The 26,236-nt window shown below is 39.2% G+C and overlaps 1 protein-coding gene across 2 annotated transcripts; it reads right to left on the bottom strand.

Annotated features, from left to right (window-relative positions):
- Nucleotides 1-2,917: 2,917 nt before the first annotated feature.
- Nucleotides 2,918-26,199, bottom strand: LOC142406258 (Y+L amino acid transporter 2-like). 2 transcript variants are annotated; one of them, XM_075494913.1, is made up of 10 exons: nt 25,997-26,199; nt 18,423-18,940; nt 15,258-15,383; nt 12,344-12,488; nt 11,262-11,385; nt 10,400-10,503; nt 9,993-10,089; nt 8,409-8,558; nt 6,326-6,509; nt 2,918-5,597 (listed from the first exon to the last, which is right to left on the bottom strand). In XM_075494913.1, exons 2-10 carry the CDS (start codon nt 18,922-18,924, stop codon nt 5,506-5,508), a joined length of 1,524 nt encoding a protein of 507 aa, XP_075351028.1. In that variant the 5' UTR covers nt 18,925-18,940; nt 25,997-26,199; the 3' UTR covers nt 2,918-5,505. The 2 variants fall into 2 exon arrangements, with proteins under 2 accessions (XP_075351028.1, XP_075351027.1); XM_075494912.1 differs by lacking the exon at nt 25,997-26,199 and adding an exon at nt 25,116-25,284.
- Nucleotides 26,200-26,236: the final 37 nt, after the last annotated feature.

Raw genomic sequence — 26,236 nt, 5'->3', positions numbered from 1 at the left:
GCTACCAAAACCTTGCCACACACACCCAATACACCTAAGCACTGTATTTTCCAAAGGGTGTCTTTATAAATAGGTCTTCACTACCAAATAGCAGATGGACTTGGAGATTTCACAAGTTTTATTTGAGATAAAGATGAAGAAGAAAAAAGGAAAGTATGAGGATGGAGAACTGCTCAGACATTCAAACATAACTGTTTTTTTCATTTCCATAAAATAGCTAATTTATTACCATAAAATAGCTATTTTATTATCGATTAGGTATTATTAGCTTGTTTATTATTTATGCTTAGTGTGGAAGTTCTGAAAAGGATGTTCATCATCTTTTTGAATTAGGTATAGATATATGCTGTTATATATAGGAGACAGCCAGTATGAGAAAATCTGTCTTCTGATAGGGACATGAAGGCAGTCCTATAAGTAAAGAGGAATGTTTGAACTTTAACCTCACCTTCATTTGAATTTGCAGCAGGCTGTTGTACAGCATCATTCAGAAGGTGTAGCTGACACTCTTCACTGGAGCTAAGCCTGTCCGTCTAGGACTTTCCCGTGGGCAGGAATATCCACATCGCTCTGACTCGGCTGCTCTGAGCAGAAGGTCTCAGGACAAGGGGCTCTCACAGCAGCACCAGGCAAGGGAGTTCTCCCTCTGGTGGAGTCCAGTGTAACTCCACTGGCAATTTTACATTCTGCTTCCATGCCCACACACACGCTGAGCCAGACAGGGCCTGGCTCCTAAAACAGCAAGAGAAAGGTGAATTTAATTTGCAGCTTTCCTTATGTGATGGCGTGGTACGGGCAAGAGCAGTGGCTAATCAGAAATAAGGTAATATCATTATAATGAGCATATTCTGATCCAAGCACATACCATGTTATTGCAACCAGGTTCTAAAATTCTTCTTTTGTGCTATTGTAGAAGCACATCTAAATAGCACATTTGCCTTTTTCCTATTTCTAAATGACTCTTTGCACTTCCTCTCTAAAGAGGAAGGAGTTATTACAGTTTTAAATCTGAGCATGTTACTTTTTTCTTGGTTTCTGCACGTAGGTAGAATGTTCTTAAACATTTTTTTTTTCCAATTTAAACTCTCTTTGCCCTCCCTCCAGCAGGTGTGTCTCACAGTTGTTTTTGGCTCTGTGAAATGAACATTTCTGAGCGCTAAGTAAATATATTGCTGAATTAATCTTTGTTCTGTTTGTATGTTGAACTGTATTCAGTTCCATCACTTGACACACAGCACATCTTGGGTGACCAGCTCTTTAAACACCTGCTAATTTCTACTGTGGTTTTTATTGAATTGTAGCATGAACCAATTAATTCTCATTTATTCTTCCTGTTAGAAGAGCATCGACTCATGATCATTTTTTTTAATGTTGACCTCCCCTGTTTCAAAACCATGGTCATATAAAACAAATTCCAATCCCTTCCTTTGACTCTAATACCGACCTTTCTAGGTAGCTAATAACCAGACATTTCAGTAGCCCACTTGTCTTTCATGTTTTTCAGTGACATCCATGACATTAAGTGTGTGTTCCTCAGTAAGGACTTCTGTTTTCTTGTGGTTATAATTCAGGCTCCTGATGTACAAGACAAAGAAGTTATTCTCCCGTAATTGTGTGGCATCTTGTTTAGGTTTGCATTTTACTTTCCTCATTCACCTTCCTTTTTTTTAATTTTAGAGCTTTTGAGACACTTGCAAAATTATAGCACCTCACATAGTTGCTTGGCTGCCACTCCTCAAAACTGAATCCTGCAGAAAAAAAATGGGAAGATTTACAAAACCTGATAGCTTATCAGCTAGAGAACAGGGACTTGACAGATCTAGTACTCCAGATTTAGAGATTGTGCAATAATACTTCTAAAGTTCCTGTTACACAATGAAGGTAAATTTCAAGAAAAGATTTTTTAGGAGGTGTCTTCAGTTTCAAGTCACACATGTGCCAAAGGCACTTTGTCCTGTAACCGAGCTGTGACCTGGCCCACTGTCAGGTCATGCATCTCTCAGTTTGTTTCACACTTCAATATCCTCATCCTGCCTAATGTCTACAGGCATTTCTTCACCTCTGTAGCCAGGGAGCACACAACAGCCCTTATGGCTCTTCAGGCTCGTGCAAAGCCCAGACATCTTCAGACTTTCTGTGGCTGATAGTCTTTCCCCTATCAACACCAACTCGTTTTTCTTCGCTGACACAGAAATGCAATCTGATACTGATGTATCTTCTCCCCTTGTTATCCAAAGAACTGTGATTCTTCAAAAAACCCAAGAATCTTGTATTTTCTTGATTCCTAAACAAGAGCTAATACTACTCCCAAGTGCTGTATTGCCCCAGCTTTTGCCCCTGACAGACCCTTCCCCAGCTCTGCAGGTGGGCTGTTCTCCAGGGTCTCTTGTCCCTGCAGCCTGCCGGGCTGCCGGTAGGCACTGCAGTGCAGCCTGCACCTCCACAGGCTACCTCTGCCACAGGCTTCCAGTGTTATCCATACCCCAGTCCCTTTCACCGCAGAGATGCCAGCTGACAAACCAGATGTCAAACAGCCTACTCCTTGTATTTTGTTGTGTAATGACAAGATACTGATCCTGGATGCCAAGACCATCTTTAAAAAAGTAAAACTGTTTATTGTTCGACTGCATAATTGAGCATCTGTGAACAATGTAAAAAAAAATGTGTTTACTCTTATAACAAGAAAGTGTTTGGGTAAAGAGTTGCTCATAACTGCAGTGAGAAAGAGTCCCACCTGGCGTAACCAGAAATTTTTCCTTCCATAAATGCTTATATTGTTGTGTTATAGAAAACACAAATAGTTAGAGTCTCATTGCTCTCCTGGGAAGCCAACTTGTGAGATGTAAGGCAGGGCAAATTTCATTCACAACACTATTTTTAATCTTTAAAACCAAACAACTATAGTATTTGCCAAGGATCATACGTTTATTTATTTAAATACTTCAGCAGCTATGACTTGCTTTAGATATTTGACAATATCTTACATGTATTATTTGTAAGGAGTGAAAAATCAACACACACATTAACATTTCTGAGATTCCAATGTCCATAGAGAATTTCAGTAACATTATTCACATTTATAAGCTTGCATCTGACCACTACTTTCCTTCTGTCTAGAAAGAAAGAAAATGAAGGCTTGTGCGTCATGCCCAGAAAGTTAACGGATTCATGTAAAAATAGATTTTGGCAAAAAAACAGACAAAGAAAGAGGTTTCTCAGCTCGGAATTCTCTATGGAAATGGTCTTAGTCCGTAGCCTTTATTACACTACCTGTAGTGCCTGCTATATTTTACCATGTGAGATATCACCTCAGGTGTCTCAAATCACTTCAGAACTTTGGTGCTGCAAGGAAAAACTTCAGAGGACGGTATGGTGCTGTCTTGGTGTGACACACAGCTCAGCACCAAGCATGATTTTGAACTCTTGGAGACAAAGACTGTCATGTTTAGTTTGGTACCGACTCATAGGGTTTGTACTCTCTTTGTGCCTTGATAGGGTCTGGGACCACGGCTCTGTTGTTAACCAGTGCTTTCTAAGAGATAGGGCGAAAACGCAATTTTTCCGTACAATCGTAGAGCAGGATCAAAACAGTGCTATACTGTAACAGAGGCATGTGTTGTGTCTGTGAAGAGTACATGGGGATGTTCTGAGCTGGGCAAACTAAACTACACCCTAGGTCTTCTTTCCTCTTCTTGTTTTATGATTGTGATACTTAAGTGATTTTAGTGCTCGAAAGCTGTGGCTTCCAAAAAGCAAAACATGCATCTCTAATATCTTCATGTTCACCTTAATTTAGTGCATTTTTATTGTTCATACTTTCTATCAAAAGAAAACCCCACTGAAAGGAAACTGCCATAGCAGATGGCATTGAAATGCAAATAGAAGGTTTCACAGGAGCCCTGTCAGCAAACACTGTTGGAGGTGCACGGAATTACAATCTTGCAAATGACCTTACAATGTGGGGAGGGAATGAAGAGAGGTTTAAGCAGCAATGATTGCCGCCTTCTCTATTCCATTGCTCTTTCTCTGGGCAGACATCAATAAAAGACAATAATGCTAGAAGCTACAGGGACTTGTATAAGGTTAAATTACCTTAATTTGGGTTAATTGAATAGGAATGATGAAACTCAAATTAGAAACAATGTAAGTTATATTCAAATATAATTACAGAAAGGAAGTATGACTTGCTAACAAGGATAACAAATGGTACTACATATCAACAAAGCATATTAGAGCTGGAGCAGCTGATTTTATGGTCTAGGTTGCAAGGCTGATGGCTTTTTTTTAATGACCGTTATTGTGTCTTCCATTTCGGGAGCCTAAAAATTAGGACTAGTTGCACATTCCATATGCCACACTGAAAAACTTAATGTTCAAGAGAACAATCCTAGTTCTTAAATGCCCTTTGCTTTCATGGCACCCACTGGTGAGTGCACTTGTCCAGGGCACGGGCCTGTGCTGGATATTGTGCAACGGGCACCACCCACGTGACGTGAAGACTTGGCAGCCGGTGCTGGAGGCTCTCTGCGTGCTCACTAGGAGACCTCCAGGTTACCTTGCCAGCAGGAACTGGTGAGGCATGAAGGGTTGGGCAGGGCCTCAAGGGATTTTGTAAACATCAGTAGTTTTTAATTTCTCCTTGTCAATTCCTTAAATAAGTTCCACTGTGGAAAAAATTAGTATGATTCACAGGGTCCCACCTTTGATACTTCTAGGCAAGCAATGGACACTATGAAAAGGTGGTTTTCCCTGAATATACTCTAGCTGGAACAGGACTCAGTCCCTGACAGTGCTCCATGGCAGGTTGTTCCACTGGAAAGCAAAAGTACTTCAGTTACAATGGTACTCTTTGTTCATTGAAAATACCTCTTCTGCAAAAGAGTAATGAATGTGGCATATCATCAAATGAGAATTTCTAACAGAATTTAAATGACCGAAAACTTTGGTTTTCTCCTTTTGGTACAATACGTATGCCGGGAATTATGCATTAGAATAGTTTACCATTAGTACTACATTGACTCAAAGCATGTCTACCAGTTTGAATATATTTTTCTTACTTTGGCTAAGAATTTAGTTATATTTTTAGAAGTACACTGTGGCTTCTACTTCCCAGCTCAGGTTTCGAATCTTGCAAATATCTGGTCTGTCTTTTGTTATATTTATCAATTTATTTCTTAGGATTGTGACTAGACCTAATACTTTTAATTAAAATTTTGCAATTAATGTAATATTTAGAACTTATCTACTAATAAATGTTTGTTCATACAGTGCTTTATAGTTTCAAAGTCTTACATGATAACTCGCTATTAACAAACAGATTTTTTTTAAAAAATCTTGTAAAACAGAGTGGTTTATAAAACAAGCACAAATTAACAGACATCAAACTGACGCATAGTACAGTGGTTAGTGCTTTAGTATAACTGAACACATGGGGAGAACTTCAGATGATAAAAATTGCTCCAGACAGAAAAATGTCAAGGTGCAACTCTTAATGTCAAGGCAACTCTATTTACTCTTAGCTGCTGTAGGTTCCATGTCTATGTCCACATCTGACAGAGCACAGTAGAAGAGCATCTGAATGTATTTTGTTGTTGTAGCTGTAATACATAGCAAAAATGTGTGAGACAAAGTTATATATCTTAGACAAATATATGGATTTTGAGGATTTGAAAGCACTACACAGATGTTAGGAAAATCTTAAAACACCTTAATCAATTGCATTAAGCACGTTATAAATTGCTAAAGGCAAAAGGAGCTCAATAGTTAAACAGAAAGTCGTTTAATCAAACTTTCATCAGCATTTTCACTGAATTGTCCGACTGATAGCCGAGTTCAAACTGAATAAAAATATTAAAGTTTTGCTTTTCAAGATTGCCTGAATTTGAGGAGTGGAAACTACCTTTAAGCCAATAATTCATTATTTCATAATTTATGAAAATTCATGGACTTCTCTGACTCAGATGTTCCACTCCTTGGGCAGAAAGTGAAGCAATGGTGTCCTGGTATTTCTGCCTTCCAGGGTATCAAACTGCATGCATTTAGTCTTCACAATCTTACATGGCTTTTATTGAGCCAACATCTTGAAGTGGCTCAACACCACAAATATTAGATGACCATATATATCCATATATTGGACTGTTTTGTACAGGTATGCATGGTTTTGTTTTCAGGACCATGTGATGAAGCGAATGATCTCAGACATGCCGTACACAGCACAGTAAAACTTTGTAAGGAAAAAGGATTCTAGGAAAAATTATTCTTTCTGTCTTCTGACCAAGCATTCAAGATTTTGGCACGCTGACTAGGACAAGATGATGCTGCTTACCAGAGAGCCACTGTAGACATTTAGGTCGTTTTTCAACAGGCAGATAGACTCCCAAATAATATGCAGGAATGCCTGAGAGGGCAATACCGATGCCAATAAGGGAATTGACTGTGTCGCTGTAGAGAGGAACTACGACCAGGAAAAAGGAACATAAACAGTATACTATAGGGAAGAAGAGGTTAAGCTGTGGAGACAAAAAAAAAAATCCAACATTTATTGGAAGATGCAGTAAATATTCTATTGTCAGGCTTTGCAGATTAAAATTAGAGAAGTCAATAATAAAAATATAACTATTGACTATATGACTACTATGTACTGAATCTTTTGACTGCCTACAGTCAGTACAATTCGCTAGCTTCTGTGTAGGTTGCTGAGAGCCTCTTATCTGGTACACACCTGAATATCTGACCATTTTGTTGTTTTCAGGCCTGCACAAGCTCAGTTCCTTTCCACATTAGCAAGAGATCAATCTTTGAAAGCAGTACTTTAAGACTGAGCCGCAATGGCTAGTTTTCCCTCTAACTTCAATTGCAAATTTTTAATTACAAGTTCAATTGCAATTCAATTGCAAATTTTTAATTACAATTTTTAATTACAAGCAAAATTTTAATTACAATTTTTACTTACAAGTTTGATTGGGAACTAACTCAGCTAGACTTTCAGTTACCGTGTTGATGCTACAGAACGAACTACAGAAATAATGTCGTTATAGATTTATTTTTCACTAAAATATTTTTCACTGGCTGTAGTAATGAGCCTTCTCAAGAGTCCAGGAGCCTTTGAATACTAGCTGAAACCCCTGAGAGTTTACTGGTATAAATATTTCTTTTTCCTTATAGAGATTAAAAATGTAAGTTGATGAAAACCAACTGCTACATTTCAGAAAAGGAAAAAGTGTATGCAGAGCTGTGACATTGACTAGGCTGGTAAATGCTGATAGGAATTAAACAGTCATTATCTATAATCTGACTGTAATCCTTGCTTTAGTAGAGTCAACAGCAAAACTGCCAATAAGGCAAGATTTAATCTTTATTTTCCACATATTTTGGGGGAGAGTTTGGAAATGAAGTATGAACATGCTTCAGGAAATTTTGGTCTGCTCTGGAAGACTGGAAGGTTTTCTAGCAGTAGGTGCTTAGGATATTTTACTCCTTGGTTTGAACCATGTTTTTTATAATCAGGACGTTACACTTAAATGGGGAAAAAAAATGTGTTGGTAAAAATGGTGCAGGAGGTTAGGAAGAGTGAATGACAAGGAAGAAATATTTAGAGAGGGTGTTAATTTGGATTTCTCATAATTTTTACTGCATCACTGCAGAGCCGAAATGCAGGTCATGGAGCCACAGAGGGCAGGGAAACGGGAGCCAGCCTGTGGTTTTGTGTGTCTGGGGGAAGCTGTGGGTTTCCATCCCTGCTTCCTGGACAATCACTGGATTAAAACTAGAAATAAGTTTTAGGCGCGCTTTGTTTCTGTGCTGTCTCCCTCTCTTAACTGATAGCCAGATGCTCTTCTGCAATCAGTCATTAAACTTGCATTTTACTGTCTATGCAGTGGGAAGGAACACTCAAAATATATTTGATTATTTAAGCTTTTGATCTTCTGCATGGGCAGAATTTTGGGCATTTATGGGCTTTGAAGGGATTTTACTGAATTTGTTAAGTCATGTAAGTTTGATCAGAGTGTTAACCTCTCTGGAGCCCCCATCACTAGCTCTCCTGAGGTCCATTGCGAACAACACAAAAGGGAGTTGTTCCAGGATGGGCTAAGAACCCCAGGCATTTATTTATTCCTTATTTATTTTGAATTAAAGATAGTTATAAGGTTGAATGAAAGGAGAAAGAAATGGTAAATATAATTTCAACCTCACAGCAAAAGTACCAGAACAGATGTTCTTGTGGAAACTCAAATGGGTTTTGCTTCATTTGAGTTTCCTTCATTTCTTATCTTGTATATTGAAAGGATTTCTATGGCTGATAAATAGTCTATAACATAACTGGTAATGTTATGATTGTGGTATTAAGGATCACATAAACACATGCATTAGCTGGCTTTTAGGGCTTGTTTCCTCTCTTATTTACTTACTTTAATAGGCCGTGGTCTGTGTGGCTGAGTATATCTCAAATATATCAGTCCTGCAATAGACAGACCCACAAAAAGCCAGTAGTTGAAGCAGTAGTAATTAATGAGGAGGAAAACATCTTCCACAAGGAGATAAAGCAAAGTCATTAAGCCCTAGAGATAATAAAAACAAAGACTTTTTAATGTGAAAATAAAGACATGTCTTATAAAATAAAGAGGTAGTAAAGTTATAAAATGGCCTGTTTCCAACATATTTGTCTGGAGTTAGGAGATCAGGTCCTTGCAAGAAGGATGTACTTAAAACTCTGAGAAATCTGCACATATGCTGTGTGAAACATGCTGGTATGTCTTCCTTAAATATAGCAGTAAGATCACCACATTTGGCTGAAGAGGTGCCGGGTTTGTAAAGTTATGTTTCAGCACCAGCAGGAAACCCTCCTAAGAAGGCCAGATAAGGAGCCCCAGACTCTGCTGCACTATGGAGAAGGCTGACTAAGAAGTTTTCTGTAGACAGTGGCTTACTCTGCTCTGCTTGGCTTCAGCTGGAAAGCAAACTTTTGATTCGGTTTCACTGTTGGAGGCTCTGACAGTCCACTCATACATTGCCATTAGAGTAAATTCTGTGGTATGCAGGTATGCTATACTGCCTGCATGGAAAGACCTAAAATACCAGGGATTTAATGTCTGTTTTAACAGATGAGCAGAAAAAAATTCCACTGTGAAAAACGTGAATGGTGGTGTATTAAGGGAGTATAGCTTATCTCACTGGTGCAAACAGAATCCCTCTGAGAAGAGTATTCATAATGAGATTATAACTTTTTAGTAAATTATTTGATGTCAAGCAGGACCGGTATGATAATCTATTCATAAACCATATGTAACACAGGGCAATGGAAGACACCAAATAAAATACATGTTCAAATAAACAGCAGTGAAATGGTTTTGAATGATTCTACCTTCACTGTTTGTGCATATCCTTCCCCTTATTTTAATCTGTTAGACTTATGGATTATTTATTAAAATAATTTGCACTAATTCTATACCTTATGGTTCCTCGATTTTGTGTCACAAGATTCATTTGTATAGTGACATCAGGAAAAAGTCAATACGGCTATAGGCATCCAATGGTAGGAACTTAATTTTAAGTGATTTGTCACTCCTGTTATAACTAGAGTCCTAGAAAATCAGCCTATGGCAGGGTCTGAGAGATGTTCCTACCATATTCTTCTCCAGTGACACTCTGAAAACTCACATAAAGACTTAAACAGCTCCTGTCTATACTGTTACACATTTAGCCATTATCTGTTTTCTAAGTAATGCTGTTGTACTTACTCCTCACTAATCCTGTTCAGAGAGCAAATGAATGTGAATCAAGCCATTCTCTTTCCGCTGAAAAAAACCCCACCAGACAAAACAACAGCACCACCACCTCCCTCAATGAGTTTTAGAAATTGTGGGCATTTGAGGAAGATGTCTCCAGCGCAGGAGAAAGGCCGGGAGAAACACCGGGCAGAGGCGAGGTATTATGCTCCCTGGGTCCAAACCGCTGGCTGCCCGGGGCAGGCACAGGGCTGGGCTGTCACTTACATTGAAGAGGAGAGCAGGGACTGGTGTGAAACACTTTATATGAATCAAGCTCAGACTGTCAGGGAGGTGTCCTTCCCTGGCTCCAACATAAAAAAGCCTGAAAAAAAGAGGAAGAAAACTCAACCAGACAGTGAGCCAAGGAATAGCTTGTTGCTTCCTGACAAAGGCAGCATTAATTCTTTTATTACTCTATTGTAAATGCTGCTCTCTTCTCAAGTGGCTTTAGTTTATCAATTGGTGCTGATCATGAGAAGACATGTCAGATTGTAACAATCCTTCCATCATAAATGAACAACTTGACATGGCAAAAATTAACTGTGTTACTTTTACAATGCCGTAGTAAAGAATGCAGATTAATAATAAATGATTCCTTTTCAATTATTTAAAGTAAATCTTATATTTCATACCTAGATGCTGCAATTATTGATGAGTTTAAGCCACTATAGCAAGACATGGCCACTGCTATAGGAATTATCCACTTAGCATAACTAAGGGTTTCACTGCCAAACGTCTGTAACAGAAGAAAATAAGTGAGGCCTCTTACGTTAAGCATATGGACAATCCCGAGAAACTCTCATGAAAACACACCAGCCCAAATATTGTGTCATAGCCCATGCTTTCTTATGACACCTGATAATGACTTGGGAAATTAGAATTTGGAAAAACTGATCAGTATCAAAATAAAAATGGCAGATATATTAAAAAAAGATTTAAAAAAAATTCTAAGCCTAGATCAAGTCAATGAGATAACAGAAGAAGATGTATTGCCTTTAATATATTCTGACAAATCCTGACTGTAGTAATCCATGAGTTATAATTGTACTTTTGTATAAAATATTGATATGGTTTTAAAAAGGTTTTCACTGCACATTTTTGTGTTGAAAATACTGCTGTGATCCTGCAGCATTAAACATCACACACTGTACATTAGAATGATAGCAAAACCCCCTGGTTCTTAAACCACCCTGACTATCCATAACTCTTTCTCTGTCTGGCCCTGGCAAAAGCATCTTCTACAATGAAGTACTGTTAGGAGCAGGATTTACAGAGTATATAAGAGGATTTTACAAGAGCAGATTTACTGGATACATTCTTTATATGCACCTTCTAATATACTGGTACTCTTATTTGAAAACAAAGTTTAAAAGAAAGCAACAACCTTCAGCATGGAAATATTTCAATTGTTTTGCCAAGAAGTATGCTACCTGAGATTCTTCCACGGTGTCATCCATACCGGAACTTTTGGTTTAGTTATTTTATACAACTTACCACAGCCACTGCATCACTTGTGAGGAGAGCTGACATATCCAACACTACATAGTATGCTATATTAGTTAGCAAGTAAATAATAGTCACAATAGGCATTGAAATTGCAATAGAAAGAGGTAGATTCCTGCAAAAGGAAAATGGCAAAATTATTTCATGTTCTTTGAATAAGGAATATTTAAATAGAAGATTGTTCCCAAATTCAAACATTTGTGAACAGATACCTCCATCACTTTTTGTAATCCATCATTTTGTAATCATGGAGTTACAAAATAACGTGTAGAACAATTCCATAAGCAGCTTAGTGGGCTGCTTGTGGGTCTGTCACAAATTTTAGAGAAAAAACGTATGTTTATACCTGTAACTTTTATAGACTGTCTTTTCTATGAAGCAATTTAAGAGAGCACTTAAGCAATGAGATTTAAATACACACTTAAGTGTTTTTGTGATCATAGCATTTTTTTCCTGACTCATAACCTATGTATATGTCCCAAGACAAGGTGGACTCAGTCTGAGTAGGTGAGGCACAGCACTCCAACAGGGTGGACATCCCTACAGAGGGGAGGAGGAGATGATATTTCCAGTGCTACTGTGGACTTTTTTATTTTTTTACTTAACCTTTCATCTTTAGTTAAATTAAACATTTTTCCTATAAACAGTAATGCTGAAGATGACATGATAAAACAGTCATAAACCTGAAACAGTCTTACTCTACTGGTGGAAAATAAAATAACTGTTCTATCTGACTGAAAAGAAATAGGGAATTTTAGAGAGCTAGATGGACCCACACTTTTCCCTGCTTTCAGCAGGGATTTGTTCTCCTCCTTTAAAAATTCTGGCCTAAAGTGGAAAGTTTAAAATACACATATGCAGACAAGTGATTTATTAGTGTGATATAATTGGTGAGAGAGAGGACAATAATCAGGAAGAGTTTGCATACTTACTACTTCTCTGGAAGAGAAGAAGGTTTTTGCAGAGAAAATAGTTTGACCAGTTTCCAGTCAGAAACAAATACAGTGGCTTGTCCTGCCGTCACATGTCTTACCAGGACACTTCAGCAATTCAAAGGAAAAGCACCCGTTTACCTCTCAGGGTTCTGCATTTCCTCGGTGACGTAGTTGAGCGTGTCCCATCCTGAGTAGGAGAAGAGGGCAGAATAGAGAGCCAGCGCGATCATCCCTGGGCTTGTTGCTGAGCCCTCGAATGGAGCTCTCAGGTTTTCCGTTTCTCCTGTACAAATGGCAGGTCCCAATTGCCTGTTACATTTCAAGGATTATGACGTAGAAGGACATTACACTAAAAGTCTCAGCTAACCAAAAGGCAATAAAACCCCACTGCATCCAGTTTCATTGCTATTTCTAAAAGTGCACAGCTTATATTTTCACTTGACAAACAGGAAAGTTTCAGTCAGATGTTCAGACAGCTACATTTGTACATGGAGACAGCAGAAGACGTTTTCCCGTGTTTGTTATTTGGATGCGACTTGTGTAATTCTACCAGAATTCACAGCATCTTTGTCTCTGGCATGGCTGTCTAGCCTACCAAAGGAGGGAGCTGTACTGAGGTCATGCTGTGCCCTGTCAGCCAGGCAGAGGCAGCTGGGAAACCCAATTTCAGTTCCTGAATCTGTCTCATATTTCTTCCTCATATCTGTGCTTTCGTTTTCACCAGATGAATTAGTCGCCCATGCAGGGGGAACTCCTGGAGGCATAGTTCTCAGTGGGATGCTCTGCCCCGCAAAGGTGTTCCCCAAAATTAAGAGAGGAGACTTGAAAAATCTTTCCTTTCAAAATTCGCCTCTACTTTAGCTCAATCAGTTGAGATGACAACCTGCAGAATGCTGCAAAACAGATGAAATGCTAATGAAACTGTGTGAGCCTTCACTGTGATTCTGGAAAGGGGAAGAAAGGCCTTACTGAGTTTGCAGAAGGAAAGTCAACTATCTAATATAAATGGAAGTGGGTTTAAGTATTAAGGAAGACAGCAACACACTGAAACCTCTATTAGGGAAGAAAGTAAGGTCTTTGTTATAAGACGAAACAACTTCACCCTGTGGTTAAACTAAGGAGTTTATAGATACCACAAAAGCAATTCAGTCTTTCAAGAGCAGTAACTACCAGGAGACTGTTTGAACTGAGGAAGGTGAAGCTATGAGACGTACACACACTTTGGGGAAGAAAATGGTTGGAAGGAAAAAAAAGAAAAATCCAAAAGGACCAAGAAAAGCTTTTTTTTACTAAAGACAGCTCATATTCAAAATCAGATACATTTAAAACAAGAGGCATATCTGAGCACATCAGAAGGCATACAGCAGGGCTATAACGTCGTAACTGTTCTTTTCATTAAAACAGCTGCTGAGTTTAAAAGAGTGCATTGACCCGATCACAGCTCCAGAAGTCTACATAATTCCTCCTCCCAGACCCTTCTGTATTTAAGTGCTCGGTTCTGCTTAAACAAAGCAGAGACGAGACCATTACTACCACTAAAAGCCCTCAGCATTTTGCATTCCTCACAATAATGTTTCCTCTCCGCCTTTACCCTCCCTGACCCTATGGAGCGATGCAAAGGACCCGGCATGAGTTAAGTGGACGCACGAGCAGAGGGAATGGCCCCTGGGCCAAACCGCATGGGTGGCAGCTGCACGCCAGTGAGTGGGCTGGAAGTTTTGAAGGAGTCAATTTGAAAGCACGGCTAAATTTGTGACTACAGGGACAGGGCAAAGCTGCTATAGGAATGACAGCACGGACTCACACCTTTGTAAAACTGCAGCAGCTTTATGAGGGGAACTACTCCTTCATGTAACTGTGGCCCTTAAGCAATACTTTTCCTCTGCATTTTCACATTCCTGCCCTTATGACTGGGTTTGTTTGCTCAGGTTTCTTTAGACTTGAACAAACCAGTGACAACTGACGTGCATGGATAATGGCTAAACAAAAAAGCTCTCTTAAAGTCTGGTGTAGCTTTACAGTGTAACAGCTGATGCATTAGAACTGCAGCCAAGGAAAGGAGGAGGCCAGCAAACACAGAAAAGCAAGCACACTCATTAGGTTTTATAAGCTAGTTTCAGCAGGAGAAAAAGACAATTCCTAAACCGAAGAGGGAAAACCATCTTTATTTTAACTGAATAAAGATACAATAGCTATTTAGGAGTTTCATGGGAAAGAAAAATGAAGAAACCTTAGTAACTAAGCAATAAAGCTAGAGTTGGAAGAGACTTCACTGTACCGGAGACCCAAATTAATAAAATCAGATCTACTGCTGTATGCAAAGATCAGAGGTAGCACCAGAATAAACTAGTCTCCAGCTTTTCAGGGTATTCAGTTCAGTCCAGTTACTGCTGATACAGGGTGTCTCATCTGTCCTGTGATGTCTTATGGTACGACAGTGATTCATAGGACCGCAGTATTGCAGGCTTTTCCCTTGTTTCTAGAATCAAGCACGCCCTCTCACCAATGAAGGAAAGGACGAGTTCCTTCCTCCCCGATCCTCTCCCCTCGCAGGACGCTGCCGCAGCTCTCTGCCACAGGCAGGGCAGGGAGAGCAGGGGCTGAGGAGCGATGCGAAGGACACATCCAGCAATTTCTGCTGTGCTGTCCTGTCATAGGACAAGTAGCAATGCTAGCCTTTAACAAGCATGAGTCTGAGACACTGAGGCTGACTTTAAACTAGTTAGCACTAAACTGATGTTAATTCAGCTGCTATTTGCTATTCAGCCTGAGTAATGTGTGTGGTGGTTCTTGTATTTGCAAGAATTATTCTTCTACCCTTAGTGTGGCAAACCAATGTGTTGGTTTTCCACACTAAGGGTAGAAGAATAATTAAGCCCCCATTGCTTAACAAGCCATAAAATTCCTCTAATCTTCCTATGGCAGACAGTTTTTTCCAGAATAAATAACACTTCATATGTAAGTCTTAAGGAGTCTGATCTTCCTGCACAGATTTTGAAACTCATATATGGTTCATTTTTAAGAATTTAAGTAAATGAAAAAATATTCTTACCTTTACCAATTTTGTAAAGGCCAACAGATATCACCAAGATAAGAGCCATAACTTTCGCATATGTGAAAATATCTTGTACACGGGTTCCCCACTTCACATTAACACAATTAATAAATGTTAAGGAACCTGTAGAGAAAAAGAATATGAGAGGAGCACTGATATTTTATATCCCATAAAGCGCATTTCAAATACATTCTTCCAGATATCACCCCTCTTTCAAGAAATAAAACAGAATCAAATTTCACCATTTTAGGACCACCTAGATTTATTAAAATGAATGAAATACCTGATTTAAAAGTTACAACAGTTTTTTGGAGGATACTGTTTTCACGACAGTAGGTAAAACAAAATGCATCAGATTTTGAGTTTTAGGACTAACTTCTGCTCCTTTTAAATAATCTTTAAATTTTATTAAAGCCAGCAGAGTTGCTCACATGCAGAACATGACATTTCTCTAAATCTTTTATTTGGGCTGAAGTTGTTCCTGAAGTTCTCCCTGCCAGTTTGAGCTCTGGTCTATGTACAGAGTAAGCACAGCTTCTGCACCAAAAAGTTTGGATGTGGTTGACAAGTTACTGAACTGAGCCAGGCCAGCATGCTGTTACTCTGTGCCCATGGCTTAGTAGCTGTGCCATTCACTCTTTGACCCCAAGTCTGAAGATCACAGAAGTACTTGCAGAGTTCTCTCAAACCTCAATTTTGACAGAATCTAATAGAAATAACAAAGTAGAGTGGTTGCAGAGTGGGTGGGATCAATTAATTCTCCTTTCCTCCTTCTGCCATATTCTTTGTATTCAGTTTTGTTGCAGAAGTTAGACCCCGATGAGCAGATGAAGCGCTGTGATGAGCGCTGCTGCTCGGCTGGCGGCAGGTCCAGCCAGGGTGCCCACCTCCTCTTGCTCTAGCACACACACACATGGCATTACAGGCAACTTATCTCTCTTGCAACTCTGTAATTCAAAACAGTGGTAGACGAGGAAAGGAAAGGGTATGCATTGGTACCAGGTATGAAGCCCAGCTGCTGGAGAGGACAGCAGGCCAAATGTGGCATGGGCAGTCCAGAGCGCTCTCAAGCATGGATCAGAATGGGTTATTTCTTCTCTAGCAGTCTTGTTGGTCTTTCCTTTTGCTTCTTTGTCCTGCCTATAATCTACACTTCAGTTTTAAAAGGAAAAAAAAGGGTTTTGTAATGCTTAAAATGAAAACCATTTAGAAACCTTTCTATATAGTAAGGAAATTAGCATCCAACCACAGATGCTCACAGAACTTCTTGCCTTCATTATCATGAGCTACTCTGCATATTTGACAGAGTGTCCTGTCAGCTGTCAAGGTAATAACAGATCTATTTACAGAAGCAGAACCTGATTTGCTCCCACTATTTCCTATTAATATACCAATGTTGTGCAATGGGGACAGAATTTTGTTTTTATTCTGGTATTAAAAAAACCCAAAAGTTTATATAATGATTGTTCATGCCTAGTGTCAGGTTTGAATATAATTTTAAACCTGTCTGTAAATAATGACTTCTGTAAACCTTGCTCTAGTAGATGTGGCATATACATTGAAATAAGATTTTATGCTCTATAGTTTAAAAAATCTCCTTAGTAGAACTTAACCATATACGTCTTTCTTAAAAGTACAGTAGTATATACCAGTAACTGTTAGAATTATATGTCTATGTCTTGAAAATTATAAAGTAAGTGTTGACTAAAGTTTTTAATACTGAACATTTAGAAGTTATTTGTGATGATATAAAGTGCTATTTGAAACACTGCAAAGGATATGTTTACTGCATATGTATATGACACATAACATGTATCATGTGCTGCAGAGTGTAATTAAATTCAAGGCAATGGGATCTTGCCATGGAATTCCCATTAAATATATATATTTAAATAAGTTCTCTCTGCTATGTTGGTGAAGTGCCAATTAAATCCATGCTCCTGATCTTTCTCAAAATTGTTCAAGCTAGGAATAAATTTGCTATCTGACACTGCTAAATTGCATATCACAGTTGATATAATACACTGTAATTTTCCCTGCAGTGGGGCATTTACTCAAAATGGTAAGCCTAGTCAGTGGTGAGGCAACTAATTTGCTGTATGAGAAAGCAGCAGCTGGAAGCCACACCTGGGGCATCGGCTCAGAAATCAGAGGTGCTAGAGCACACAGCTGATTGATATGAAGACTACAGCAAGAATAACTAAGAAAATGAAGGCTTAAAGACACATCAGCATTTAAAGGCTGCTTCTCTTAAGTGTGAGGATTTCATGAGGTGCACCTGGAACACCGGGAAAAGAGATTTTGATCTAATAAATAACTGCTTTCCTGTGCAAGTGGAGAATTTCAGCTAAAGTCTTTTGGAACAGGGTTAGATGCCTTTTAGACTGCTGAGTGGTCATGATGGTCTCAAGTTCTACCACGGAGCCTTTTTCAGAAGTGAACCTCCTCTGCACCACAGTGGCAAGAGCCAGGGCTACAGAGAAAATATCTTCTCAGAATTGTCAGTATACATTATAGTATCTTAGGTTTAAATTACGTATCCTTTTGGAAACTTTTGTTGAATTGTACAATTTAAGCCGTTTTTAAAAGATCATGCTATAGCACAGCCTAAAAGGAATGCATACTCCATCTTGACAAATCCATGTTTATAAGGAAAAGAATCTGAGTGCAGTTCATCTACTGGAAGATAGATTTGTAATGCTTATCCCTATGGTCACCTAAGACAGTCACGACAAAGTCAACTCTGCGGAGTGTCTGATTGCACTACACAATTTTGCTAGAGACAAAACTCATATTAGGCGGAGTATTTTTAATTCCATATAAATTTTAAGATTTTTGTTCATTTTTTGTATTTGCAAGAAATAGGGGAGAGGGGACATGGACCAAATGAGGGCTGCACATTATGTTGATGATCCATAGAGATATATGTATCTTTTATCAGCAGTCATAGTTTCCTCCAGCCAAATTGTTGTAGTTCTTTCCTCTCTAATAATCCTGGCCCCAAATAAAATTGATCTGAATAAAAGATTATTAGTTCCTAAGAACATGTTTTAGAGAGGCAGTAATTATTTTCACAGAAGGTGAAGGAATAGAAATTCAGAAAAATCCTGTGGGCACCTACAATTATAGTTCTTAACTTCTAGGAATCATAACTTTACTTACAAATACAAGCAGCTGCGATCAACCTGACTGCATCATACGGCGGCTCACAATGAGGAAAAATTGGTTGAACAATATAGTTAGCAAATGTGATTGCTATCACTGCCTGGGTTGTTGGTTCGATAATTAGCAATGAAGACCACAGTCTGATGAAGGCCACAAAGGCACCAAATGCTTCCAGGATATAGGCATAACTGGCTCCAGATTTAACGATGGATGTTCCCAATTCAGCATAACACAAAGCTCCAAACAGTGAAAACATCCCACCAAGTGCCCAGATGACTAGAGAGAGTCCATAGGAAGCACTGTACATTAAAACACCTCTGGGTGATACAAATATCCCAGAGCCAATCATGTTCCCTACAATTAAAGAAACTCCATTTAGTAAGGTGATTTCTTTTTTCATCTGCATTTTTTCACTTGTGTCTGCCATACTGTCCATTTCAGCTTTTCCATTCTTAGTTTTGGATTTTTTATTGCAGCATATTCTCCAGGGGGCTGGCATCCTCAACTATCATTACCTGAAAACAAGAGGAGAGAACATCTTTTGTAACGCACATGGCATCAGAGACACAGATAAGATAATTAGCATGCAAGGCATAAATGATACAAAGAGCAATTATTTTGCCTGTTTTTATCTTGCAGTCCAGGAACCACATACTAGTGGATTTTCTTAACTTTCACTGTTCCATATCTTTGTAATGGATAAATGTGAGGCCACTGTCTTTGGTTATAGATACTGAATCTTTCATGAACTCCGAGTTCACTTTTATTATTTATCTTGAATTGTAATTCTATGGTATGTTATTGAAGTTATCTTAGGAAAGAAAGAGACACTGTACCCCTGGAAACATGTTCTAATACAGCTGGAGTGTCCCACACAGGTGTACCTCTCCCCAAATTTTGCTCTCATCCCAGGAAGAGCTTTACTTCATTATTATTATTTTCATCAAATCACATCCATCTGAAAATTATCTGCTGAGGAACACAAGAGAAAAGTGAGAAAAAGATACTCAAGAATGCCAGCATCAGGAGGTTAATGTTAATATGAGGATAAAGGAAAGAGCTTTAGCTGTTCTAGAGATGAGGTGCTACTGCAGTGAACAATGCAGCTTGTTTAGTTATTAACCTCACTTGACTTCTGGGCAGAAGCCACTAGCATGCATAGGGATTGAGTTTTGAACACCCTGTTCCTGGAACGCTTTTGTATAAGGGAATCTAACAAAACACAACTGTAGAAGTTTCCCACTCTGGTGCTCGCAGGGCAGGATCCAAGTATGCTCGGAGCTGGGAAAAATGACGTAACTGCATAGTTGTGCTGATAAATCAGCCTTGTGCACAGTCGCACCCCTCCGGGGCTGAGATCTTCAGGGACAGGGAAGGGAAAGGTAACAGCCGGGACTGCACCGACTGTCTCAATTCTTTGGTCCTGCTGACTCATAACAATGCTTACTTAGAACAATGACTTTTTTTGGTGCCTGTCTCAAAAGAAATTTATTTCTCCTTCCCTTCCCCCCTCCACACACACTCTAAAACACTTCCAGAGAAAACTTCCTCAAAATCCTATGAGCTAAAGCCAAGTTCTCTGAGCAGAACAAAGCTCCTCCACGCGCCACTGGCCAAAAACATTTGATCACACATTTATGTTGTTAAAACGTGGGTCAGTGGCCAGTTTAAAACAAACAACCTGCCCTCCCCACACTCCCCGAAAGGTTTGCTTTCCTTTGTAAAGTATGTCTATTTTAGCAGCCCTGAATAAATTATAATTATATGTGTTCTTTTCTAGCTTTTTTTGGTGCAACTCAGTTTCCTAGTTGATCAAATATCTAATGAGGCCTGATGAGGATTAAAGATTAAAAGATGTCAAATTCTCTTTAAAGATTAAATGCTTTTCTCATCCCAATGGCACTTTCTCTAACTGCAGGAGCACTGTGGGAACACTGGAGTGAAGTTAATTATTAATTCTTGCCATAGGTGTTCAAGTGTGACTGCTGAATCTCCCATCTTTTGCTGACCTCCTCTTCTCACATGGGTGACTCTTCTTACTTCTCACTTTGTCCCTCTAAGAGTAAAAAACGTCACCTTGGTGTGAGAGGAGGAATTTCAGGCATCCAATACACCAGTCATGTACCTTCCTTAAAATTCCCGATAAACATTCCCAGTTTCCTACCACTAACACAATTTTTTCCTACCACTAACACAATCATTCAGAGTGCTGGCTCTGAGCCAAAATGCACAAATGTTTAGGTGGGTCCAGCTCAAAGGGAGTGAGAATTTAAAATGCAGCTGTTCCCGAGGTGATGTGAATGGGGAACTAGGCAAGTAGTGATCAAAAACAATGGCTATCAGTTTTCCTGGAATGAAGTCTCACTGGTAAATGAGATAAAGTTATTTTCCTGTAAAGTAGGATACATAATGCAATTGGTAGGTTGTCACTAGTACAGGTAATCTGTGAACGTGATATCAAAACTGAACTTTGATGTCTTAGTGCGGATGACCTGGTAGCTAAAGGGAATTTGAGCATTTAAACTGGCAATGCTACTTGAGTCTAGTAGAACTTTTACAATCCGTAGCTTTCATGAGAGCACAAAGGTAAAGATTAAATTATTGTCTTAAGTAACACAATGTTTTGCACATTTTTTTTCTTCTCTCTTGTGCGAAAAAAAAGATTATTTCAGATCTCTAAAAATGTGTAACCAGAGCTGTGTAGGGAAATATTTCTTTCATAAATAAGTGATTGTGGACGAAACAATTTTGAAAGAAAAACAATTAGAAGAAGAAACAGTTCAAACTTCTGTACTTTGAGAGATGTCACATTAGCAAAACTTTTAACCAGACCCTGAATTAAGTCCATGAATAGGCACAGCCTGAGAATCAAAGGGTAAGAGATTCAGTTTCCATAACCAAGATGTGTAACTTCACTGTAGTTAAGTTACCCCAATTTATATCAGCTGAAAATCTGCAAGGAAATAGCAATTTGACAACAAAACAGCTTCTGCCTGTCCTGTCCCCCCCCTCCCCAAGCCAAAAGCAATATTCCCACTAGCTTTGACAGTGCACTGATTTCATTCAGTGGAGTCACAATGTTGAAGTTGTTTTGATTTCTTTATTCAGGACTATTCCTTAAATAAACAAGGTTTGACTGAGGCAGGATTCATGGTAGTTCTTAGCAAAGTCTTCATGCTACTAAGAAAATTAGTGGAATATAGGAAATAGTCTCCTGTACAGATCTTCCTGTATAATAGCAAAAGGAGAAGAATTTTTTGTCAAATGTGTAAAGAATTTACTGCTGTTACAATCCAGGCAGTGATGAAAACAATTTGAGGATATGCCCAATGTCTGTTGCTGTGGTCTAACCCTTTCCCTCATTTATAGCTTCTGCTCTTTTGTTCCTACTGAATCTGGCCCACAGTCCTGCCCTACTGTCATCACTGTCACTTCATCCTCATGCTACCCTCTCTCCTTTCTGGGACCATCACTGCTGCTTCTGCCTCAAACTGGTGTGCCCAAAAGCTCAAACTAAGAAGCCTAGCTGTTCAAGCATGGCTCTGTTCTCTGTTACTTGGGCATCTCTGTAGGTCACATTCTGAGGGTGCACATAATCCAAGCGAGAGCTAGTACTAAGGTCTGGGAGGGCTTACATGCTGGGGACAACCATCAGAGCTGTAACAAGCTGACTTCTTATGGGGGGGGGTGGCCATTTTCGGTTGGAAAATCCTGTATTATAATAGGTAACAAATCCTTATGGTGAATCCTACAGCAGAGAGTAATTCAGAGTGGCTTCCTAAGAAGGGAAAGATTTAGTTTATGCAGTAATTAAAAAAGGGAGGTTCTTTGCATTCTGGCATTCTGCTTTATCATGGGTGAGTATTTAAAGGCTAACCCTACTGCAATAATAAAACTTTATGGCATCAAAAATATAAGTACGGGTATTTTAGTAGCTCTTGTGTATGAAGTCTGAAGAGCAAGACATAAAAGCTTCCTGACATGAAGGAAGGTCCCTGCTCTCTTGGTCCCCATGGACTGTGACAAGCAGAAAGAGCCATTGCTCTCTGGAAATCAGAGATTCAGACAGGCATCAACATGCCGATGTGCCTCAGAGGCTGCAGCAGGCTAAATGAAACAGCTGCAAACACTTGCCTGTGCCTTGTGTCAGCAGGTGATCTCTGCTACGGAACTTCAGAACCCTGTTTTCATGCAGGTCCTGCTCTTCCTTAGGGGCTCTCTCAACAAATGGAGGAAAATTTTCCTCTCCAAGAAACAGCAGAATGCCTTGAGAGCAGAGAGAGGCATAATGGCCCTAAATCTTTTGCAATCTCATGTTTACCTCCCAGCTGTATGCACAAAGAGCAACAGAAAGGAACTCGTAAACTGACACCTGAGAAGTTGAGGAAAACAATAACACCATATAAAGGTAATTCTCAATAGCTTATTTTTTAGTCAAGCCGCTGCCAGAAATCATACAGAAAAGCGAAAGAAGAAGGGATGGCTTGATAGTAGTTGAAAACCAAAGTTGAAATCACAGACAGTTGTTCCATAAATTAGTGCAGGACTGGTTTGGCAGGGCAGGATTTTCTCAGACACTTCCCACCCTTCAGGGATCTAGAGCCTCATGAGTGATTGCCTCCTTCTTGAGGAGGTAATTAACCTTTGCCAAATCATTAAGCAAGGCTTGGTCAGGGGTTATGGAAGGGTGACATCTTATGAACTGCTCCATAGATTTCCAGAGGGACCAAGCTGCCTCTATTTGTTAGGACATTTTGAAATTCTCAGCTGTTAATTTAAGAAATACTAGTAAATAAATCAGAGGATCTCTCACAGAGACCAAATATTGTTCCCTTCAGCAGATTCCCTTGGAAACTGAGGGCATTTAGAACGTCATCTCCTATCAAAGATGCTGGAACATGCTGGACATCAAATTTACTCTTTAATATTATTTCAGATAATTTAATGGCCTTTTCTTTAGGTGATTGTTGTCTACTGCCACATAATTTCCTAATAATGAAAGTCTGCTATGCTATCAATGAACATAGCAAAGTCAAACCAGGCAATGAAATTGATAAAACCCCAATATTTTCTAGTTTCAGTTAGAATTGAATGACATTAATGATGACATTTAAAACCAAGATCTAGCATATTTTAATTATGTTTGTATTAGAAATCAATATATGTGTAGAAAGCCATTTTAAAAGTCATGAGCAATCTCTTATTTTCTCCAAGTACACTCTGGGTAATTTTTTCCTGTGTGTAGCGGATTGACCAAAAATAAAAAATACCCCAACCATATACATTTATATTAATAGCTTTTGGAACATGAAATCAGATGAGCCAGCAGTTTTCAACATGACCAAAAATGTGTAGATCAAACTTCAAAACACTGTTGCTAAGCATGAGCATCAACAAGTCTTCAAGGGAGTATTCCTGGCAGATTATACTGTTGAACATTTTCCAGTGTGAGGAAAGAAACAAGATTATGCATTATGAATCACAGAATCACAGAATCACAGAATCGTATAGGTTGGAAAAGACCTTTAAGATCATCAAGTCCAACCGTAAACCTAACACTACCAAGACCACCACTATACCATGTCCCTAAGCACCTCATCCAAACGTCCTTTAAATACCTCCAGGGATGGTGACTCAACCACTTCCCTGGGCAGCCTGTTCCAATGCTTGATAACCCTTTCAGTGAAGTAAAATTTCCTAATATCCAGTCTAAACCTCCCCTGGCACAACTTGAGGCCATTTCCTCTTGACCTATCACTTGTTACCTGGGAGAAGAGACCGACCCCCACCTCTCTACAACCTCCTTTCAGGTAGTTGTAGAGAGCGAGAAGGTCTCCCCTCAGCCTCCTTTTCTCCAGGCTAAACAACCCCAGTTCCCTCAGCCGCTCCTCATAAGACTTCTGCTCCAGACCCTTCACCAGCTTCGTTGCCCTTCTCTGGACACACTCCAGCACCTCAATGTCCCTCTTGTAGTGGGGGGCCCAAAACTGAACACAGGATTCGAGGTGCGGCCTCACCAGTGCCGAGTACAGGGACACAATCACTTCCCTAGTCCTGCTGGCCACACTATTTCTGATACAAGCTAGGATGCCATTGGCTTTCTTGGGCCACCTGGGCACACTGCTGGCTCATATGCAGGCGGCTGTCAACAAACACCCCCAGGTCCTTCTCTGCCAGGCAGCTTTCCAGCCACTCTTCCCCAAGCCTGTAGCGTTGCATGGGGTTGCTGTGGCCCAAGTGCAGGACCTTGCACTTGGCCTTGTTAAACCTCATACAATTGACCTCGGCCCATCAATCCAGCCTGTCCAGGTCCCTCTGCAGAGCCTTCAGGAGCCTTATGAAGGAAAAGCATAAAATAAAACACTCTTCGCAATAATAATAAAAAACCAAACAACAACAACAAAAAGTCCTCTTTGATCTCCTCTGAAGAAAACATATCCCATTCAGTAGGAAACAAGCAGATTTCCTTTGGGTTTTTAAATTTTATGTTTATAAAAATACTCAGTGAATTAATGCTTCACATGCTCCAATCACATTACTGTAGTCAGAGGCTGGTTTTCCGTATGAGGGACTTGCTCCACCCCCAGTACTCCATTCCCACCCCAAAGCAAATCACAGAGGATATTTGAGAGAGAAGCTACTGTAGTCCAAATCTAAGAAAGGTATTAAAAAGAGAAGGTAGCAGCTTACCAGAGGGTAGGTGATACTCTTGCTTCCTTTAGCAGAAAGGCTACTGTAACTGAATAGTGACTCTCTAGCTGCTGCTCTAAATAAGGACACATCTGTTTCACCAGGACGGGTAAGTTAACACTAATATGAATAGCCTCTTCTCTCACTCTTGGTTTAGCCTTGCCTTTAGCTGCTATTTTTATTACAGTAGCATGAATACTAAAATCAATGAGAGCTTTCAAGAAAGATTCCAGACTCCCCTGGAATGTGGTTTCTCCATACAACTTCAACTGAGGTCATTAGCAGGCAGAAGCAGGCAGCTTAAATATCAGCTGCTCTCTATTCCTTAGAAAGTTGGGATAGAAATAAGACAAAAGGAAGGTTGGAAAAAAGATTTAAAAATACTTCATCCACATGTCACTGAAACCAAGAATGAACAACACTTTCCCAGATGTTAAAGTGAAACAAATGCAGTCTAATTCCTTCTTGTTAATTTAGAAAGCCACAATGAGGCTTTTTACTAACACTGTACATGAAGATGATGTTTATTCTTGTGGCATAACTTGCCAAAAAACAGAAAGATTTTCAGAGTGGGGAGACTAGCAAAGAATGGTAGCTAACTGAAAATCATAGGTATTATTTCATTTCAAACAACCTAATGTTTTTCTGTTTACTTTTGTTTATATATTTTATTTTAAATTCAATCTACTCATTGTTAAATATTTATCAACTCAGTTATTTTTCTTAACCAGAGAATTATACATCTGTGGCTTTTCTAATAATTTACGACATGATGCATGATACACAAAACAGGCTGATCTGGTGTTAAGATCTTATTTTAATTAAATAAGCTTTGAAAAAATATCTAAGATAAAAAATAAGCAAAGAAAGAAATTACTTACCCAATGTATTCAGCTTTGTCTTCTGAAACAATATGTTGCCCTGTCTATGAAGTACTTTTGGAAAGCCAGTATGGTATACAGCACAATATCTACCAAAACAAGTAAACATCCAGAAAATAAAGTCTTCTGGGCAGAGCAGAAAGTTAATGAATGCAAGAGCACTAACTTGGAAGTTTTGTTTTCCATGAATGACAAGGCAAAAATTTGTAGTCGTGTCAAAGGGCGTCTGGAAGGAGCTGA

Source organism: Mycteria americana, chromosome 2 (genome assembly GCF_035582795.1).
Source record: "Mycteria americana isolate JAX WOST 10 ecotype Jacksonville Zoo and Gardens chromosome 2, USCA_MyAme_1.0, whole genome shotgun sequence".
Lineage (NCBI taxonomy): Eukaryota > Metazoa > Chordata > Aves > Ciconiiformes > Ciconiidae > Mycteria > Mycteria americana.
The sequence above is the reverse complement of the archived record's forward strand: the minus strand, read 5'-3'. Positions and strand labels throughout refer to the sequence as shown.